This window comes from Lissotriton vulgaris, unplaced genomic scaffold (assembly GCF_964263255.1).
Source record: "Lissotriton vulgaris unplaced genomic scaffold, aLisVul1.2 SCAFFOLD_2143, whole genome shotgun sequence".
Classification (NCBI taxonomy): Eukaryota; Metazoa; Chordata; class Amphibia; order Caudata; family Salamandridae; genus Lissotriton; species Lissotriton vulgaris.
Window position 1 is genome coordinate 345,202 of NW_028244993.1, and position 15,466 is coordinate 360,667.

The following is a 15,466-nucleotide window of genomic DNA, read 5'->3' on the forward strand; positions in this document are numbered from 1 at the left end:
TATTTTAATCCCAAAAGAAAAGAGATGAAAGGGGGTTTACAGCAATTTATTGGGTCCCTGCAAGAGAGCCTCTTGACTCTCAGCCTCAGACCTTTCCCTGCCTGCCATTCCAGCCTCCACTTCAGTCTCTCAGTTAAGTTTTCCCGAGCCTGGGGGCTATCCAGTGTTTGCGAAGCAAAAAGCACTAAGGTTGCAGTTTCCTGGCTTGCATCCAAAACGCAGGTGGTTCTCGGTTTAAGGTTCCTCCACAGGCTCCTTTTCAACATTAAAATTATTTCTCTCATTCGAAAGAAACCGGCACGCTGGACTTGTAGAAAATCATGTCTTTAATTGCACGCAATAGTCAGACCCCCCAGGATATAGCAGCATGGATTAGCAAATTTAGCAGCACAATTATGGAAATTTAGCGGCATTTTTGCAACACTTTACATTTCCAAACGGCAATAGTCCTTGAGGTCGTTCTAACTGCAAAACAATTGTTGGTCACTCAAATCCTGCGGAAGATTTAAAATGTTTGGAAGCTGTGCGCCCTGGTGTAATAATGCATCTCTTCTTTCGACATCCACAGACGTCCAGGCTTACTCATGGGCATACTTGGCATACTCCATTGCCACTGCGTTGCCAGATCCTGGCATGTAGATTCTAAGAGGCTTGATGGCACAGGAGTTGTGCTGACAAGCCATAATCTGAAAATGAGGCCACTTCACTTTCGCGGGCATTTATGTACATGGAGGGTCTGATTACAGCTATCTGACTGTAAAACTAGGCAATTCCTATTTCATCTGTAACTTACAGATGGAATCGGAATTGCCTAGTTTTCTAGTCAGATTGTAGGTTTCAACAGTTACAAAGACACGGGAGCAATAACAAACTTGTTGCCAGTGAACATCTATATTACACACCTGCATACAATTGTTATGACAATTTAATTTTCATTTCTGGGCAAGTATAGAAGTAAACAAGGCCAGAACAATCCACCTAAAAAGTAGTTCAGTAAATATCCAAATCCCATGTGGCGGGTTTTTAAATACTTCTTCAGTGGGCAGAATGAATATAGAAAGTCTCTTCGTAGGCGTGCAGTGAAGTAAATATATTTTGCAGCCTTTGCAGCATATTACTTTGAGTTTAGCATGATAAAGGTAAGTTGAAAAGAATTCTTACATTTTGAAAACATACCCTAATCACCTAAAATATTTAAGTTCATGCAAAGTGCTCACATTCGTCCTCAGTATCAGAGTGGGACAATTGTCAATAATGACATACAAAAAATATATATTTTGAAAATAAGCTTTTGCGATGACATTGGTTTGCTAAATTTATTACAAAAAACCTTATGGCTGTCTGGCTGAAGCTTTTATTGTCAGAGTCATCACTTGTAAAATTCTGCAGAATTCATATTTGTACCATGTTTGGATGTGCAGTAGTAATAGTGTACTGCTTTACACATATGAATGTGTTACCTTCATTATGTGAGGTATCTTAAACTGTCATCAATCTCCTTGCAATTGTTGGATACCTATTCCACCCCAGATGTCGCTTTTGACACATAAATTGATATTTGCTATAGTAGCTGACATTTACTTGCCACGGCTAGCGCTGTCAGTACTGGGTAGGAAACTTTCCCATGGTACATAAAAGAGAAAACATTGGAATTTTCAGAAGTTTATAGAGGATCAGGAAGTAGTGGGACAACAGTTAGAGACAGACTGCAAGGCAAGAGCATAAACAATGATGAGCTTTGACAATGGGGGCGTTTTCTGAACCTTACTTATGTAAAAATCACGTCTTTTTTTCAAAAGTGCTGATTTCGCAGGCACTTTTGTAAAAATTGCTGCATTTTTACATAAGTGCCGATTTCGTGGCAAACCCCGAAATCCTGGAGGGTCTGAATAGTAGAATCTATAGAACCAGCCGCGGGCTGTGGAGGGAGTTACGGTGGGGCAGGGAGGTGGGGAGGGGGAGGGGCAGCGTGGAGAGGGCTAAAAACCGGCATATGGATAATTACAGGTAAGTAAACAATTTAAATAATAAAACGAATTTTGTAGCGAACACTGCATCGCATTTTGCGATGCAGTGCACGCTACGAAATTCGTTTTATTATTTAAATTGTTTACTTACCTGTAATTATCCATATGCCGGTTTTTAGCCCTCTCCACCCTGCCCCTCCCCCTCCCCGCCTCCCTGCCCCACCGTAACTCCCTCCACGGCCCGCGGCTGTTTAGAACAGCACATTTCTCTTAAGATTTCTGGCTTTCAAGACGCGTTTCAACTGGTTCAGCAGCCTTTCTCAATTGAATCATTTGCCATTTTTTTCTCCCTGAGTCTTTAAGTATTCTTTTGATTAGTAAAAATAAAAATAAAATACAATACTTATAGTGCAGCAGTTCATTGAAATAAAATACACATTTGTTATATCATGACATTTTAAAAATGCAGCAATATTTTTTTTGCTGATATTTAAGTTCTTACCAGTATAAGATAGGATGATGATATTTTTGACAACAATATTTTTGTCAGGATATTTTTGTCTGTGAATCAAGTGAATTTGTCCAGGATCCCACAATTTGATCAAATTGGAAAGTTGGGCTTTAAAGTTGGCCTCTCTATCATGACTCATATAAGTGTGCTAAACCTGAAGTGGCTAGGTCTGTGGACATCATCGTTCTTTACACAGCCTTGTATGTTTGTAATGTTTTTGGTAAAATACATTTTGTACGATAAATATATTTCATTTGGTTTCATAAATGTCATTCATGAGCATAATAGAAAAATGATACAGGATTACCATCAGAAAAACTGTATCAGAAGGAAGAATTGTCTCCTTAATTGGAGCTCCTAAACGTGTACCTTATGATCACCAATATAATTGGCAGTGTACTTTTAAACACAGTACTTGGCCTGTTTAAAAAGAACTATGAGAGGGAAATCTCCAAGGCCCTTTCATGTGCTTTGACTCTGAACTCATATTTGGTCACTCTGTAGAACTCCACCAGAGGATGTAAATATTAAGAATTACCTGATAAATTTGAGTTGCCCTTAACAGACACATAGGACTAGAGGTATTTGTTCTGATTTTGTTTTCTACACGTTAGACATAATTGAACTTACATATGCTTCGAAGTTAACAGTTATCCTATTAACAGTCACTAGAATACGATTATATTCATCCCGTTTGTCAGTAGTCCTTAGTTCCTGCCTATGTCTCTCCTGGTCCAGAGCCCAGAGTTGTTGGTCCATGTCTCCTTAGGGTTGGACTTAGATGTTGATGACCACCGCTTTGGTGACCAGAAGCTCTTTTGCAACATTAGGCCCATAATTCAGTTTCATGCTGACTCTCCTATGCTTTCTCTTCGAAGGTCGTCCATTTGACCCGCATTTCATGATGAACAATGCTGTGAGCAATGTTATCTGCTCCATCATTTTTGGGGATCGCTTCGATTACGATGATGAAAATTTCCTGGAAGTGCTAAAACTATTTGACGATATACTAGCCGCTGAGGCTGATGTACTTTTTCAGGTAAGTCAGGAATATTATCATAGCACAGATGTGTGCAGCCATTACTAGGTGTTCTGCAGTAGTCATTTAAATTTGGTCATAATTACTATTATTTTATGAATCCCATAACAATTTGTTTGACAAACAGAACTAGTATGGGTGTTCAACAATATGGAACTGGATTCCAACAAAATGACTTTCAAAAACAAACTACCTTCCTTGAGCTGTTGTTCTAGTATTTTATATGTGTGAGCAATAGTCAAGAACCCTCATCATTCAGAATGTCCACAACTCCTTTTGGAATCTTATAAGTCCTGTTGATTCCCTCTTAAAAATGCAAGTATTAATAACCACACAAAACATGTTTTAATACATTCCCTGCACTGAATGTTATCCCTAAAATCCATCCAATTGTGAACAATTGTCAACAATATAAATTAGAGTACTTGGCTGTCACCTCTAAAAAGTATGTTTGCTAATATTTTGAAGGATGACTATTTTTTCTGGGGTAATGCGTAGGAGAAATAACATATAATGTTGTGTGTTTTACATTGAAGCTGGACGCAAACAAGAATGAATCATTCCTGCACTTTGCCTGGAGGTATGGATCAAAGTATGGATTCAGATAATCTTTCAATTTCTTCTAGACAATGCTTTCTCCAATATCTGTAACCCTGAAATCAGCATTAAAATAATTGAGATGTATGACTTTTTAAGTACTGAATATAAACTAATATCAGCAGTGGGCCCTTTCCCAATCTTTTGAAAAGAATGGGTGCCTATGAAAGGAATCTCTCAGATTCAGATAATGGAAACATTTTAGATGAACTGGAGGCCTCAACTGCCAATAATTTAAATATGAAAGCAGCCTTTCCAACTCTGATATACTTTCTGCAACGTGAGCAGGAGGCAGTAAGTGACCACTTGGGTCCACTGAGACTCATTTGCAAAACCTTAGCTCAACCCTGGGAAAATGTGGTGAGCAGTCCGTTTTTTTTTCAAAAGAACACGTGCAAAGCATTTAAAAATAACAATACTGCTGAATAAGAAAGAAACATGACAGTAAGTTAATCTGACACCAATTTATTAAAATACCTTCCAATATTATGAATTATAAGGCACCAAAATGAACAAAATCCACTGGAGTATTCTCGAGATATAAATTGTTGAGCAAATAATAAATCACTGCTTTTCATTCAAAAATCGCAAAGAAGCATTGGCAACTAATGCAGTTAGTTGGAAAACCTTTGAAAACTTTTTTTTAAAGTTGTGTTTAATTACTCCAGTCCAACTCTGTCAAAGGTGCCATTGAAGCTTGGCAGGTGAGTTACCTTGCAGTCAAAATAGTCTCTAGTCCAGAACATTATAGCTTCCAAACACTTACACACAGGTGTAAATACCACTAATTTGGTGATCTTTGTAGTCGCCAGTCAATCAGGGTACACTAAAGTCACCTTCAAAGAAGGCGAAATGGTACCCATAGCATACAAATCACATCTGTACACAAAAACTGATATTAGTTTTGCATCCACGGAAAATATACTAACCACAGTGCAAACTACAGGAGTGAGGGAAAACGCATAATTGTTGTGACTCTAGTACCAACCTTAGAGAGCGTTACCAAAGCAAGCATTACAAATGCAAAAGCACTGCGTCCACGATGGATACAATGGGCTGATTCTTTCACTGCAACAAATTTTGATTACAGATATGATCCTACACTGAAGACACGAGCATTTCTGCAGTACGAACAAGAATATCCTCTCCCAAATAAAATCCTGCCCCTTGATCAGTATGAATGGATTGTTTATACTGACGGATCTGCTCAGCCCACCATGAGAAATAAAAATCAATGCGCTGTAGATTGTGCAATCATTAAAGGGCGCATGCAGTACGGAAAGATCCGACCTGATAAAATGCATATACAACCACTAGGGGACTGCACAGCACAGCAGGCAGAATTAAAGCCCTGATACTGGGACTACAACGTACGCATCTGGAATTCCCCACACTGATTGTGTGTGATACATTTTATTGTGTCCAGTCATACAAAAAATATTTCCCCGACTGGGGCCAGAATGGGTTTAGATATTCGAAAGCTTGCACAATAAAGCACAAGCTGCATTGGGAGTAGGTGGTGAAGCAGAAAGAATGATTGCCACAGGCTCATATAATTCACACATTGAGTCATCAGCGTGTTGGTGTGCACATTGAAGGGAATTCATTGGCTGATGAACCGCCAAGGTGACAGTGCGAACTGCTGCCATTGCTGCAATCACTTGTTCTGATAGGCAGACCAATAATGATAGCTGTAAACGCCATGGCAACAGCTCAGCCTTGCCAACAGGTTTTCCACTCAAGTACTCCTACAAGTGACATGCACAAAACATTCAGTATTCTCACATTCCAGGAGTCGGGGATAGAGTAATACCAAACATGGATCGCTGATTAGGATTATTTCCAGCTGAACACGTGGCTCTGGTTTCAGCACACGCAGGTATCGCTGCATCTGTTTCACTACTGAATCAGCATTATTAGTGGCCAGGTCTTGAGGAACAGACCAAGGGTTTTGTCCTCAAGTGTGACATTTGTCAACAGATTAAAGGTTCCACTGTAGTACAGTCACCTCAAACACCACGACTGATACCAGACAGACCCCTCAATTGTGTCTTTTTGGATCACTGCAGACCCTTGCAATCTGACGGGGCTTACAAGTACATCTTGGTGGCAGTGGATTCATGCACTAGATTCCTGTGGGTTTGCCCTCAGTGCTACGCTGACACCAAAACTGTTATAAAGGATTTGCGAGTCTTCATAGGGATATACGCAATTGGCACAGCACATTCTGACCATGGCCCTGCGAATTGTTCACAAGCTTACAAAGAAGCCATGGGAAGTTTAGGTGTAGCATTTCGGTACTCCTCCCAGTATCATTCCAATGGAAATTCAATTGCGGAGAGGAAAACCCAGGACTTAAAGCAATCCTTAACAACTAGGGTATTAGGCTTGGATGGCAGTTGGATCAATCACCTATATGGGGTCCAGAGGGCACTTAATAACATGCCAAGAAAATCCCTGGGGAGCCGTACTCCATATGAAGTCCTGTTCAAGATAAGACTGTGGAAACCAGACCTCGACTGTGGCAGCACAGTGGTGGAACCAAAACCATTTGACACCAATTGTCATTTGGCTGTTTTACAGGAACTCAATGAAGTCTTGGCATTACAAACCAACGTCCAAGTAAAACACACTACCATGGGAGAAGTGAAAGCTGTTCCGCCAAGACCTGCCCAGGTCTCGAAGACTGGGGACTTGGTCAGAGAAAAAATAGTGGATAAAAATAGAATTTGGGCCATCTTACAGAGTGCCTGTACCTGTCCTGGCTGTCAAAGGAACAAGAAAAGCATGTCTTCTGCCCCATGCCGGCTGCAAAGACACAAGATTTGTCTCAATTAATCTGATCAAACCACACTATGTGGCCAATACTGAACAGTAGGCCGCATGGGCTCCTGGGTAGCCACCAATATTCTCTCACTATCATACAGGAAGTTCAAATGGAAAAATTAACACCTTTTGAAGACTGCACTATACGAAGTGGCAGAGTTATCCACACATTGAATGCAACTTGTACCTATTGCAATTGAGCAACATCATACTACAAATGACACACAGATGTCAATTTGACCGAATACCGACATCTATTTGAATATGTCTCAAAAGGAGGCATATGCCAGTTCCACAACTTCTGCTGAGCTACCAAAGGTAGATAGGACTGTGTCTAGCTACTTCATTGATTTGATTTCTCATCAGATTCAAGTGAACCTGAGTTACTGCCACCGCCTGTTCCCCACAAACAACGGATTTGTGATTTCTACGTTTGGCTGAAAACTACTTACTTTGTTTTTCCCTGGCTACAGCTATGGATTTCAATTAGTCTACTGTTCCTAGTCCTTTGGATTGGTATAGTGACTGTCTTTTTCTTACTCTTGAATGGACATCACCTCCCAGAGTGCGCAGCAGTATAACATGTGAACTTGGTCCTGAACAGCATAGATTATCACACCATGAATATAGAGACCTGTCCTTAATCTCGAAGAAATAGTTTTGGACAGAGTTTCCTATGATGTGTATGGTCCTACCGAACTTTTTCAAAAACCTAATTTTTACAAAATGTATCTTTGTGATATCATCACCTTTAATACTTTCTCTGATGATTGGGAAATTGAAACTGTTTATACTATGATGTCTGATTTAGAACAATCTGCTTCATTTTCAAATGATGAATTGTATGATGATATATCTAATTTTGGTGACATGTCATGTTACCAAAACAAAGTTCACCATTTTTTGCATAAAGCAAGTATCCCACGTAATGTTTTCACTTACTATCAATAGGAACATTGCCCAACACCACCGAAAGATAGTTCAACAACATTTGAACAGAAGTTTGCTTATTTTTCTGGGTTTATCGCTTCAGACCAGGCCTCTTATGACAATAGGCTTGCACCTATATCGGCAAAGAAGAATATGCTTACTAATACTAAGCTGATATACTCTGCTTCCTTTATTTCCCAACTGTCTTTACAGGGTTTTGGCTTGTGGAGGGACACTAAAGACACAAAAAGCAGTCTGAGGGGCTAAAGATTGGCAGGTTCAGGAAATTGAAGCTTTATTTAAAGCATGCCTCATACAACATCAAATGTTTTTCCTAAACAGGACTGTGCAACAGACTTTCTGTCTTGGGCTAGTCAAGATCAATGATTTGAACATACCTCGGATTCCCTCATTTACATACTTTTAGCGTTGGTGAAATTATACACTAGACAGTGAGGATACATTAGATGCTATGCTACACAATGGTTCTTACAATTGATCTGACCCCAATTGGAAGGGATGGTTGGTTTGGCCTATTGACAGAAATAGGTGTCAGTCAAGATTCCCGGGTTCCACCGAAGGATTTAGCATCCATAGGCCTGATCAGCACTATATTCAATCAGAACACTAGGGGGTGGTGACATCTTACAGTGTTGGGAAGTTATGCCTAGAGTGGCTAAAGGCTTCGACGCTGTCCCAAGTGAAACAACACTAATCTCTTCTCTCAGATGACATGGATATTTTATGGATTTTTTGTTAGGTCCCTAAAAGCCACATCAAATGCGCTTCTTGTATGCAATTTACCACAAGCTATTGAAAATCTCACAACAGGAGCCTGCTGAGAGACTACGTGAAATAGATTGGGTTAACCTTGAAAAGGCCTTGGCGGTTGTCGACAATAGTATGACCACACTATCATCCAGAATATATTCACTGGGCAACATTGTGTCTTCTGCTATAGTAGATATGATGGAACAGGATTTGTCTATTCTACAACATGGACAATCACAATTGCGGTCCATTATATTATTAAGCTGGACACTACAATCATTGCGTTCTGGCCACATGCCCTGGTATTATATCAACAGCATGACAGTTCTCTGTACATAATCTAACGGAAAGACAGATGGTTATGGCTCACAGAGATGCAAATTATAATATGTTACACATTAAAAAATTGGACAAATAACCTTTGACGGTGGCTGAGTAACCTTCCACAGAATGGTTATTCCATGGCTATATTATACTGCCAGTCATGACATTCTAATTTCAATACTGTCTCAAATACCATCAGATAGGCAGATATGAAGTGCTAGGAGAAGGGTACATACAAGAGTACTGGAAATTACCATCCAGATTTAGATGTAGTAAAGGGAACACTGACGTTTTTCTCATATAGTCAAACTGTGAAACTGCTTTGAGTGGGTCCTTAGTTTGCAAGGACATTTCACTTCATGGGGCCTGTAATGCTTCGTTAGCAAACTTCCCCAGCTGCCGTGATTCATCCGGTGTTTGAGCTGCTCTCGAATGGGAGCTATCTGAAGCTGAATGATCAAGGCTGTTGTGGGATGGTACAATGCATCGCATTTCTGGTCACAGTGAGTTCCAGGGTTACTAGTTGTATGCAAGTATTGTTTCCACTGGCCCTCCCAGTTAGGAGAGCAACGCTCTATCCTTCATTGAATGTTTATTTTTTACAGTTTGATTCTCTGAGCAGACTGAAAGCCATGCTTTTTCAGAAAGATGTCGCCTTAACCTCAACCCGAGAGATGTTTGATCGCCAGGTGGCAAGGTCTTCATCTGAGTTACAGGCGATAGTTTATGCGAACTTCTCATTTCATTTCGTAGAATTGGTTCATCATATCTTTAACATTTCTGATACAAGGGGGATCATGCAACTATTTAAACGTATAGGTTCTGGACTGTTCAGGACCTTTCAGACAATCTCTTGAGTAATTCCAGCATTCATACACTCCATATTGGGAAGTGTTTTGGAGGTCTTCCACTGGTCCTACTACTTGTGGTGGGCATCCAGGTTTTAATTTTCTGCTTCACAATGGACTCCCAGTTCATCGAGAGATGGAAAACACTGCTGGTGCTAAGTTGTTGTGAACTCATGGTGCTCCATCTGGGTAATATATGCATGAATAGCTACCAGCCTTTTTAACTTCAACTGCAGACATTCATCTCTCTATGTATAAAGTTATTAAAGAGATTTGGATGCTGTGTTTTATGCACTTGTTTATGTAATTTTTTTGTCACTTGCAGATTGCTTCTGCTTCCACTGTTCGTTGCACTGTTTGGTTTGTTGTTTTGTACACCCTTTCTCCTCTTTCTTTGAGAATCGGATGACAACCAATGATGAGACAGGGGCCTGTCTGGAGATTACATACCAGTTACCCCGTTGGTGGTGTCATTCGTTTCTCGCACATTTTTTCTAAGTAGAACTTGTTCTAAAACTGATGTTGTGAACACTTGGTATTGATTAGAAGTGTCAGACATTTCTGTATGGTGTTCTGTGTAGCTGTCAAAGAGGTCTGGCCTTTGGTTTTTATTCCTAATTGTAAGAAAACTATGGACGAGGTGCAGTGAAATGTCCCCTATCAGAACAAAAGTATGTAGGGGAGGATAATAGTTATCAGTACGCATAGACTGTCCTATTATATAAGTAACTGACACAAGTAGCGTCCTTTGGACAGGGTCTTTTGTCGTTGGTTAATTTTTGAGTGGAGGGGGACCCGGTCCATTATTTCCCTCTAAGCTCCTATTTAGGTCAGGCTCCATCTGGGTGCACATTGGCTTCGGGACCTAAGCAAGCATTGGTTCCTATTGTTCAGATCAGTCTGGTTTGACTTGATCTTGCCTGTGTTCCATTACCTGTTCTGCATGTATAAATGCCTGTTGGACCTGTGTCCGACCCTTCCATTGGTTGCGTCGCACTACATAGATGTACTACTGGACCCCTTAAAGGCCCACGTGTGTAGGTGTCCTCAGCGTAATCCTATGTTAATGATAGCATTCCTAAGGACCGAACCTCTACTGGATGCTTCAACAGTAACCCTGGGCGAAGCACTACGCTACGCTCGCGGAGTTTGCGAAGTTTGTGCAACTTCGCACTACGCGAGCTGCACGTAGCACAGTGCGAACACGCGTAGTGCAGCGTAGCGTAGTGCAGCGCTCATTTTTCGCTTGTTCGCGGTCCTGAACGTCATGTTCGCGACCGCGAGCAAGCAAAATTACATCCCGGCGAGATTCTCAACGCGGGGAAGTAAGGTTTCTCATTGTGAGTGGTTGCGCATGCTCGCGACCTAGCTACTCAGAGAAAAAGCTTTGTTTTCAGATCAACTATTTGTACAGAATGTTTTGGAAAGCCTGTGAAATTCAGAGAGGAAGTGCTCACACTAGTAAAGATCTATTGTAGCCTCATACAATGGTGAATTTGAAAAAAAACTCAAACAAGCAGTTTAAAAACTGTTGAACAGATATTGTACTGGAGTAATGACTTCAACATATCAATTTGCACTATCTGTACTTCCTATGTGTGTACCTTAAAATTATTGTGCAAGACAATTTTCCGAAGTATATGACCTTCGTTCTTTGTTGCGCTGGATTGGACACACAATAAAATGTCAGAGGGTTTTCCAATTCCTGTGCTGTACATCCACTCTAGTATCAGACAATTATAAATTAAACCTGATGGAATAGGGAATTGATGTGCAGAACCAATTTTTCTTATCATAAAGTCACAAAGAATTCCCAATTCTGTGAGATGAAACATATATGTGTATGCGCAGGCCTGTGGGTAAGATGAAGGCTAATTAAGGCATGAGGTTGGATGTGGGCGCAGGAGAGAAAAGAGAAAGGTGTTTATTGGGCGGAGTGAGTGTTTTATGCATACCCCTGTCAGAAAAGACAGGCAATGTGTCTTTGCTATTTTACATTGTAGAATGTACACCCAGAAAAACCGGGTGCAGTAAAACCAACCCACTTGGAATCAATTGGGGCTAAATTACATGAGGTAAAACACTCTGCTTGACTGGTAATGAGGGGATGTTGTTGGTTACAGATCTTTTTTATATCATATTTTGACATATAACCAATAACCATAGGCTGAGTTAGTGTAAAGCAAAGTCAATGGATCAAAAAGAAACCTTGTTCTTTAGCAGTCTTCTTTATTATAGGTGTATTATATCCTAATGCACTTGTATTTATTAAATTATATCTTAATGCACTTGTAATGAGGTGGACGGAGTATCAGTCACATTTGCTATGGAGTACCCCCAACCAACAAAGTCTACAAATAGCAACTATTTACCAGGTCACCATGATGGATCCACGTCAGGCTCTGATAATGTATTTACTTCATGACTGTCCCAAGTCAGCCTGCCTGTTGTACACATGTTGATAGAAAGCTAGATAGAGAACTAGGTATCATTTTGCTGAGAGTAGTTTACCTGAATGTTGGTGATGTACTTTGCCTACATCTTTAGAGACTGGTGATAGAGTATCCTCAAATGTTCAAGATTTTCAGAATAGTTTTTAAGAAGTGATGGTGGCATTTATTTCCTATGATAGATGGGTAGAGAAAATAGGTATAGCTAGTGTGTCACAGGTACTAAATGCAGTTTATGACACGAATGTCACATTCATCAAAACATGACTCCAGCATTGACTATACACAAACTAGAAGATGTTCTCAGGAATTGTACAGGAAGCTATATGACCTTTTTAAGCTCTCCTGATTAAAGTATCTGTTTGCTTTCAGAAATGTTGATCAAAATAGAGAAATTCCCTCTTTTTTATTTTCTCCTCCCCAAGGAGTTACTGACTCACATTGATTAAAACCCCAGTCTCGGTCATTAAAGTGCAGTAATAATAGCAATATCCACTAAAGAAGCTGTATCTTAAAATGACCCTTCTTATTGTGTTCTTCAGTTGGCGAACATGATCCCTGCCTTGGTCCATGTCCCTGGAGTGGGGCAGAAAATGTATAGAGCTCAGAAAAATCTTTTTGACTTCCTGAGGGGCATCATCACAGAGCATAAGGATAGCTGGGACCCAAACCTGAAGAGGGACTTCATTGATGCCTTTTTGGAGGAAGTGGAGAAGGTAAGAGACAAACACTGACATTGATTGGCTTTTTACCTGTGGATGGAACCACCTTTATGTTATGTTACCCGATTTTTTTGTTAAGTATGTGGAATGTTGAAACCATGGTGATTCAACCTGGCAAGCACACCCCTCCATGCACGATCTACTGTTATTTTATCCAATTCTTCATTTGCTCTCCTTGGTCATGGATCTGGCAGGAGTCCACCACGCTGTTGATTAGCTAGCTCAGTGTGTCCAGGGACGCATGTAGTCCACTCGGAGCCCATTGAACTTTTAGACGAGCCCCAGCATACTAATTGGCACAATAAGGTTGGCATGTCTTCATTGCACCCTTATGTAGGAGTGCCCCAAGATTAAGTCTAATTGCTTTGCAGGTACTTGAAATACTGTTGTGTTTTTTGTTTTTTTATCTCATGTATCGAACATCTAGGTTTACACACAGCTTTAAGCAACTTAAAATGATGGCAAAGCGCCTTCTTGTGTTGTGAAGGTTTTAAAATCTTCTATTCGAATAAAAGGCATCCATATCCTTTAGCGTTTAAATCAATAGACATTAGCAAATGCAAGCTTGTGCTGTGTTTTCCTGTTTGAGGCTGGTCCAGGCTTGTTCCAGGATTCATATGTATTAGCGTTTACAAACATTAGAACTGCATAAGCATAGATGAGCAAGTTTAGCCATGGGCCCTGCTTTTAATAAATGTAACGCTTTATCAGGTCTGTTTGGACCCACTTATTCCACGAGACTGCCAATCTTATTGTGAGGCTGCTGGCTTATTTTCATCCTTACTGAAAACCATTCATATTGTAATGTTGTGTGTTATATTTTGTATTTTCTTTTAACTAAAACCATTTTATGCAATATAAATCCATAATATATTTGAGGTATTATAAAAAGTGTGTAAACACACAGCTTGCTGTAGGACACTGCATCTAGACACTACACACAGCCTGGCTTGCGTTAAGTCATTGGTTTTACACCCATGTATACCCATAGTGTCAAGACGTTTACATGATCCTCCACTTTCTGTTGCACACTGTATACCTTGAGTGTTGATCATTAGAGACGTTCTGTCCTTCTCAGTTACAGCTCTGTTGCCCCTTTGGTTATCTACTTAACCTGACACACCCATGGTTCAATGCTATCAACAGAGCATTTCAATAGGTAGGGAGCAGCAAATAGACAAAGACAGAAGAAATCAATAGAGCTGCCAATTACACATCTAAAGAGCCTACCTCGTAAACAGTCAGGGATGACCAAATAACTACTCACTCTACAGACCTTAAAGCTGTCCATGAACAATTTACAGTTTCAGTCACACTGCCTATTCCAGACAACTAAATGAAGCATCATAAAGGCCCTCACATCCATGTTGGACTAATCTTCCAGGATCTCATTTAATTTCCTACAATGAAGAATCTGAATCCTCATCCCACCAATGTCCAAGGTATCTTAAAAGAAATCCTTTTGATGAAATCCATTACAACAGCAAGGCAGATGATAACCAAACCCTAATTTTCAACTAGTACCAATGTAAATGAATGCAAAGTTTCAATCATAAAAACTCTTCTACATAAAGTCTGCAAACAACTCAGTCATCAAGAGCCAATAGCAATAAATGCTTTTTGGCCAAACCCTTCTAGATACACAGGCCAGTTACTGCCCATGCAGAGAAATAAAACCCATACTAATATCTAGAATGGGTGAGGTAAGAACACAGAAAGATAAAGAGATAAAGTGAGGCAACTCTGTCATTCTGCTAGATGTCCCTGTCATATTTGATACAGTCTGTCACCCAATGCTACTGTCTTCAGGATTTGGATAGGCATAAAAATGTATTGTATTTGTATCCCTACTTTCTAGCAAACCAGAAACACATCATCTTTGTACCCTCATATGCCTTCAAAGCGTCCACTGTTACACCAGGATTCCACATTGCACTACTACTCTTGCATTTTCCATTGAATATCTACCTCAGACTCCTGTGTAGATCGAGTCAGTAGTTGTGTCTTTCTTGTCTCAAGTATGTAGATGAGACACAAATCAAATCAAATTAATTAATCTTCATTCAATCTCATGAAAGCAGATCGTAAAAGATACACAATAAAAGCACAATAATACATTATGGATGAAAACAAATAAAACCACTAGCATAAGCGTATAAAAACAGCAAATGCAATCAGTGGGTATCAAATATGTAAATGTATTGGCATTTATATAGCGCACTACTTACCCGTAGGGTCCCAAGGCGCTTCGACCGCTGCGAAACCCTTCCTGGCTTCCCTGAGAGATGGTCCCTTAATGGGTATCTCCAGGGTGAGACCAGGCATCCCCGGCGGTCTGGTGGGGCCGTTAGTGAAGATGAGGCAAGCTAATGCCCAGAGTTGCCGAGTGTGATCGCTGATCAGAGTGGGCACCGAGGCGAGAGAATTATCGAGTCCGCTGACCCTGGTCCAGAAACCAGCCGCGCCGGGAATCGAACCCTG

The 15,466-nt window shown here is 40.3% G+C and overlaps 1 protein-coding gene across 1 annotated transcript in view; it reads left to right on the forward strand.

Moving 5' to 3' along the window:
• The window catches only part of LOC147666671 (cytochrome P450 2D3-like), a 149,202-nt gene extending 136,205 nt beyond the window's left edge, over nucleotides 1–12,997 (forward strand). The window contains exons 4-5 of the mRNA XM_086948980.1: nucleotides 3,357–3,517; nucleotides 12,806–12,997. Of these exons, the coding sequence (XP_086805106.1) occupies nucleotides 3,357–3,517; nucleotides 12,806–12,997 (353 nt within the window). The remainder of the gene's footprint in view (nucleotides 1–3,356; nucleotides 3,518–12,805) is intronic.
• Nucleotides 12,998–15,466: the final 2,469 nt, after the last annotated feature.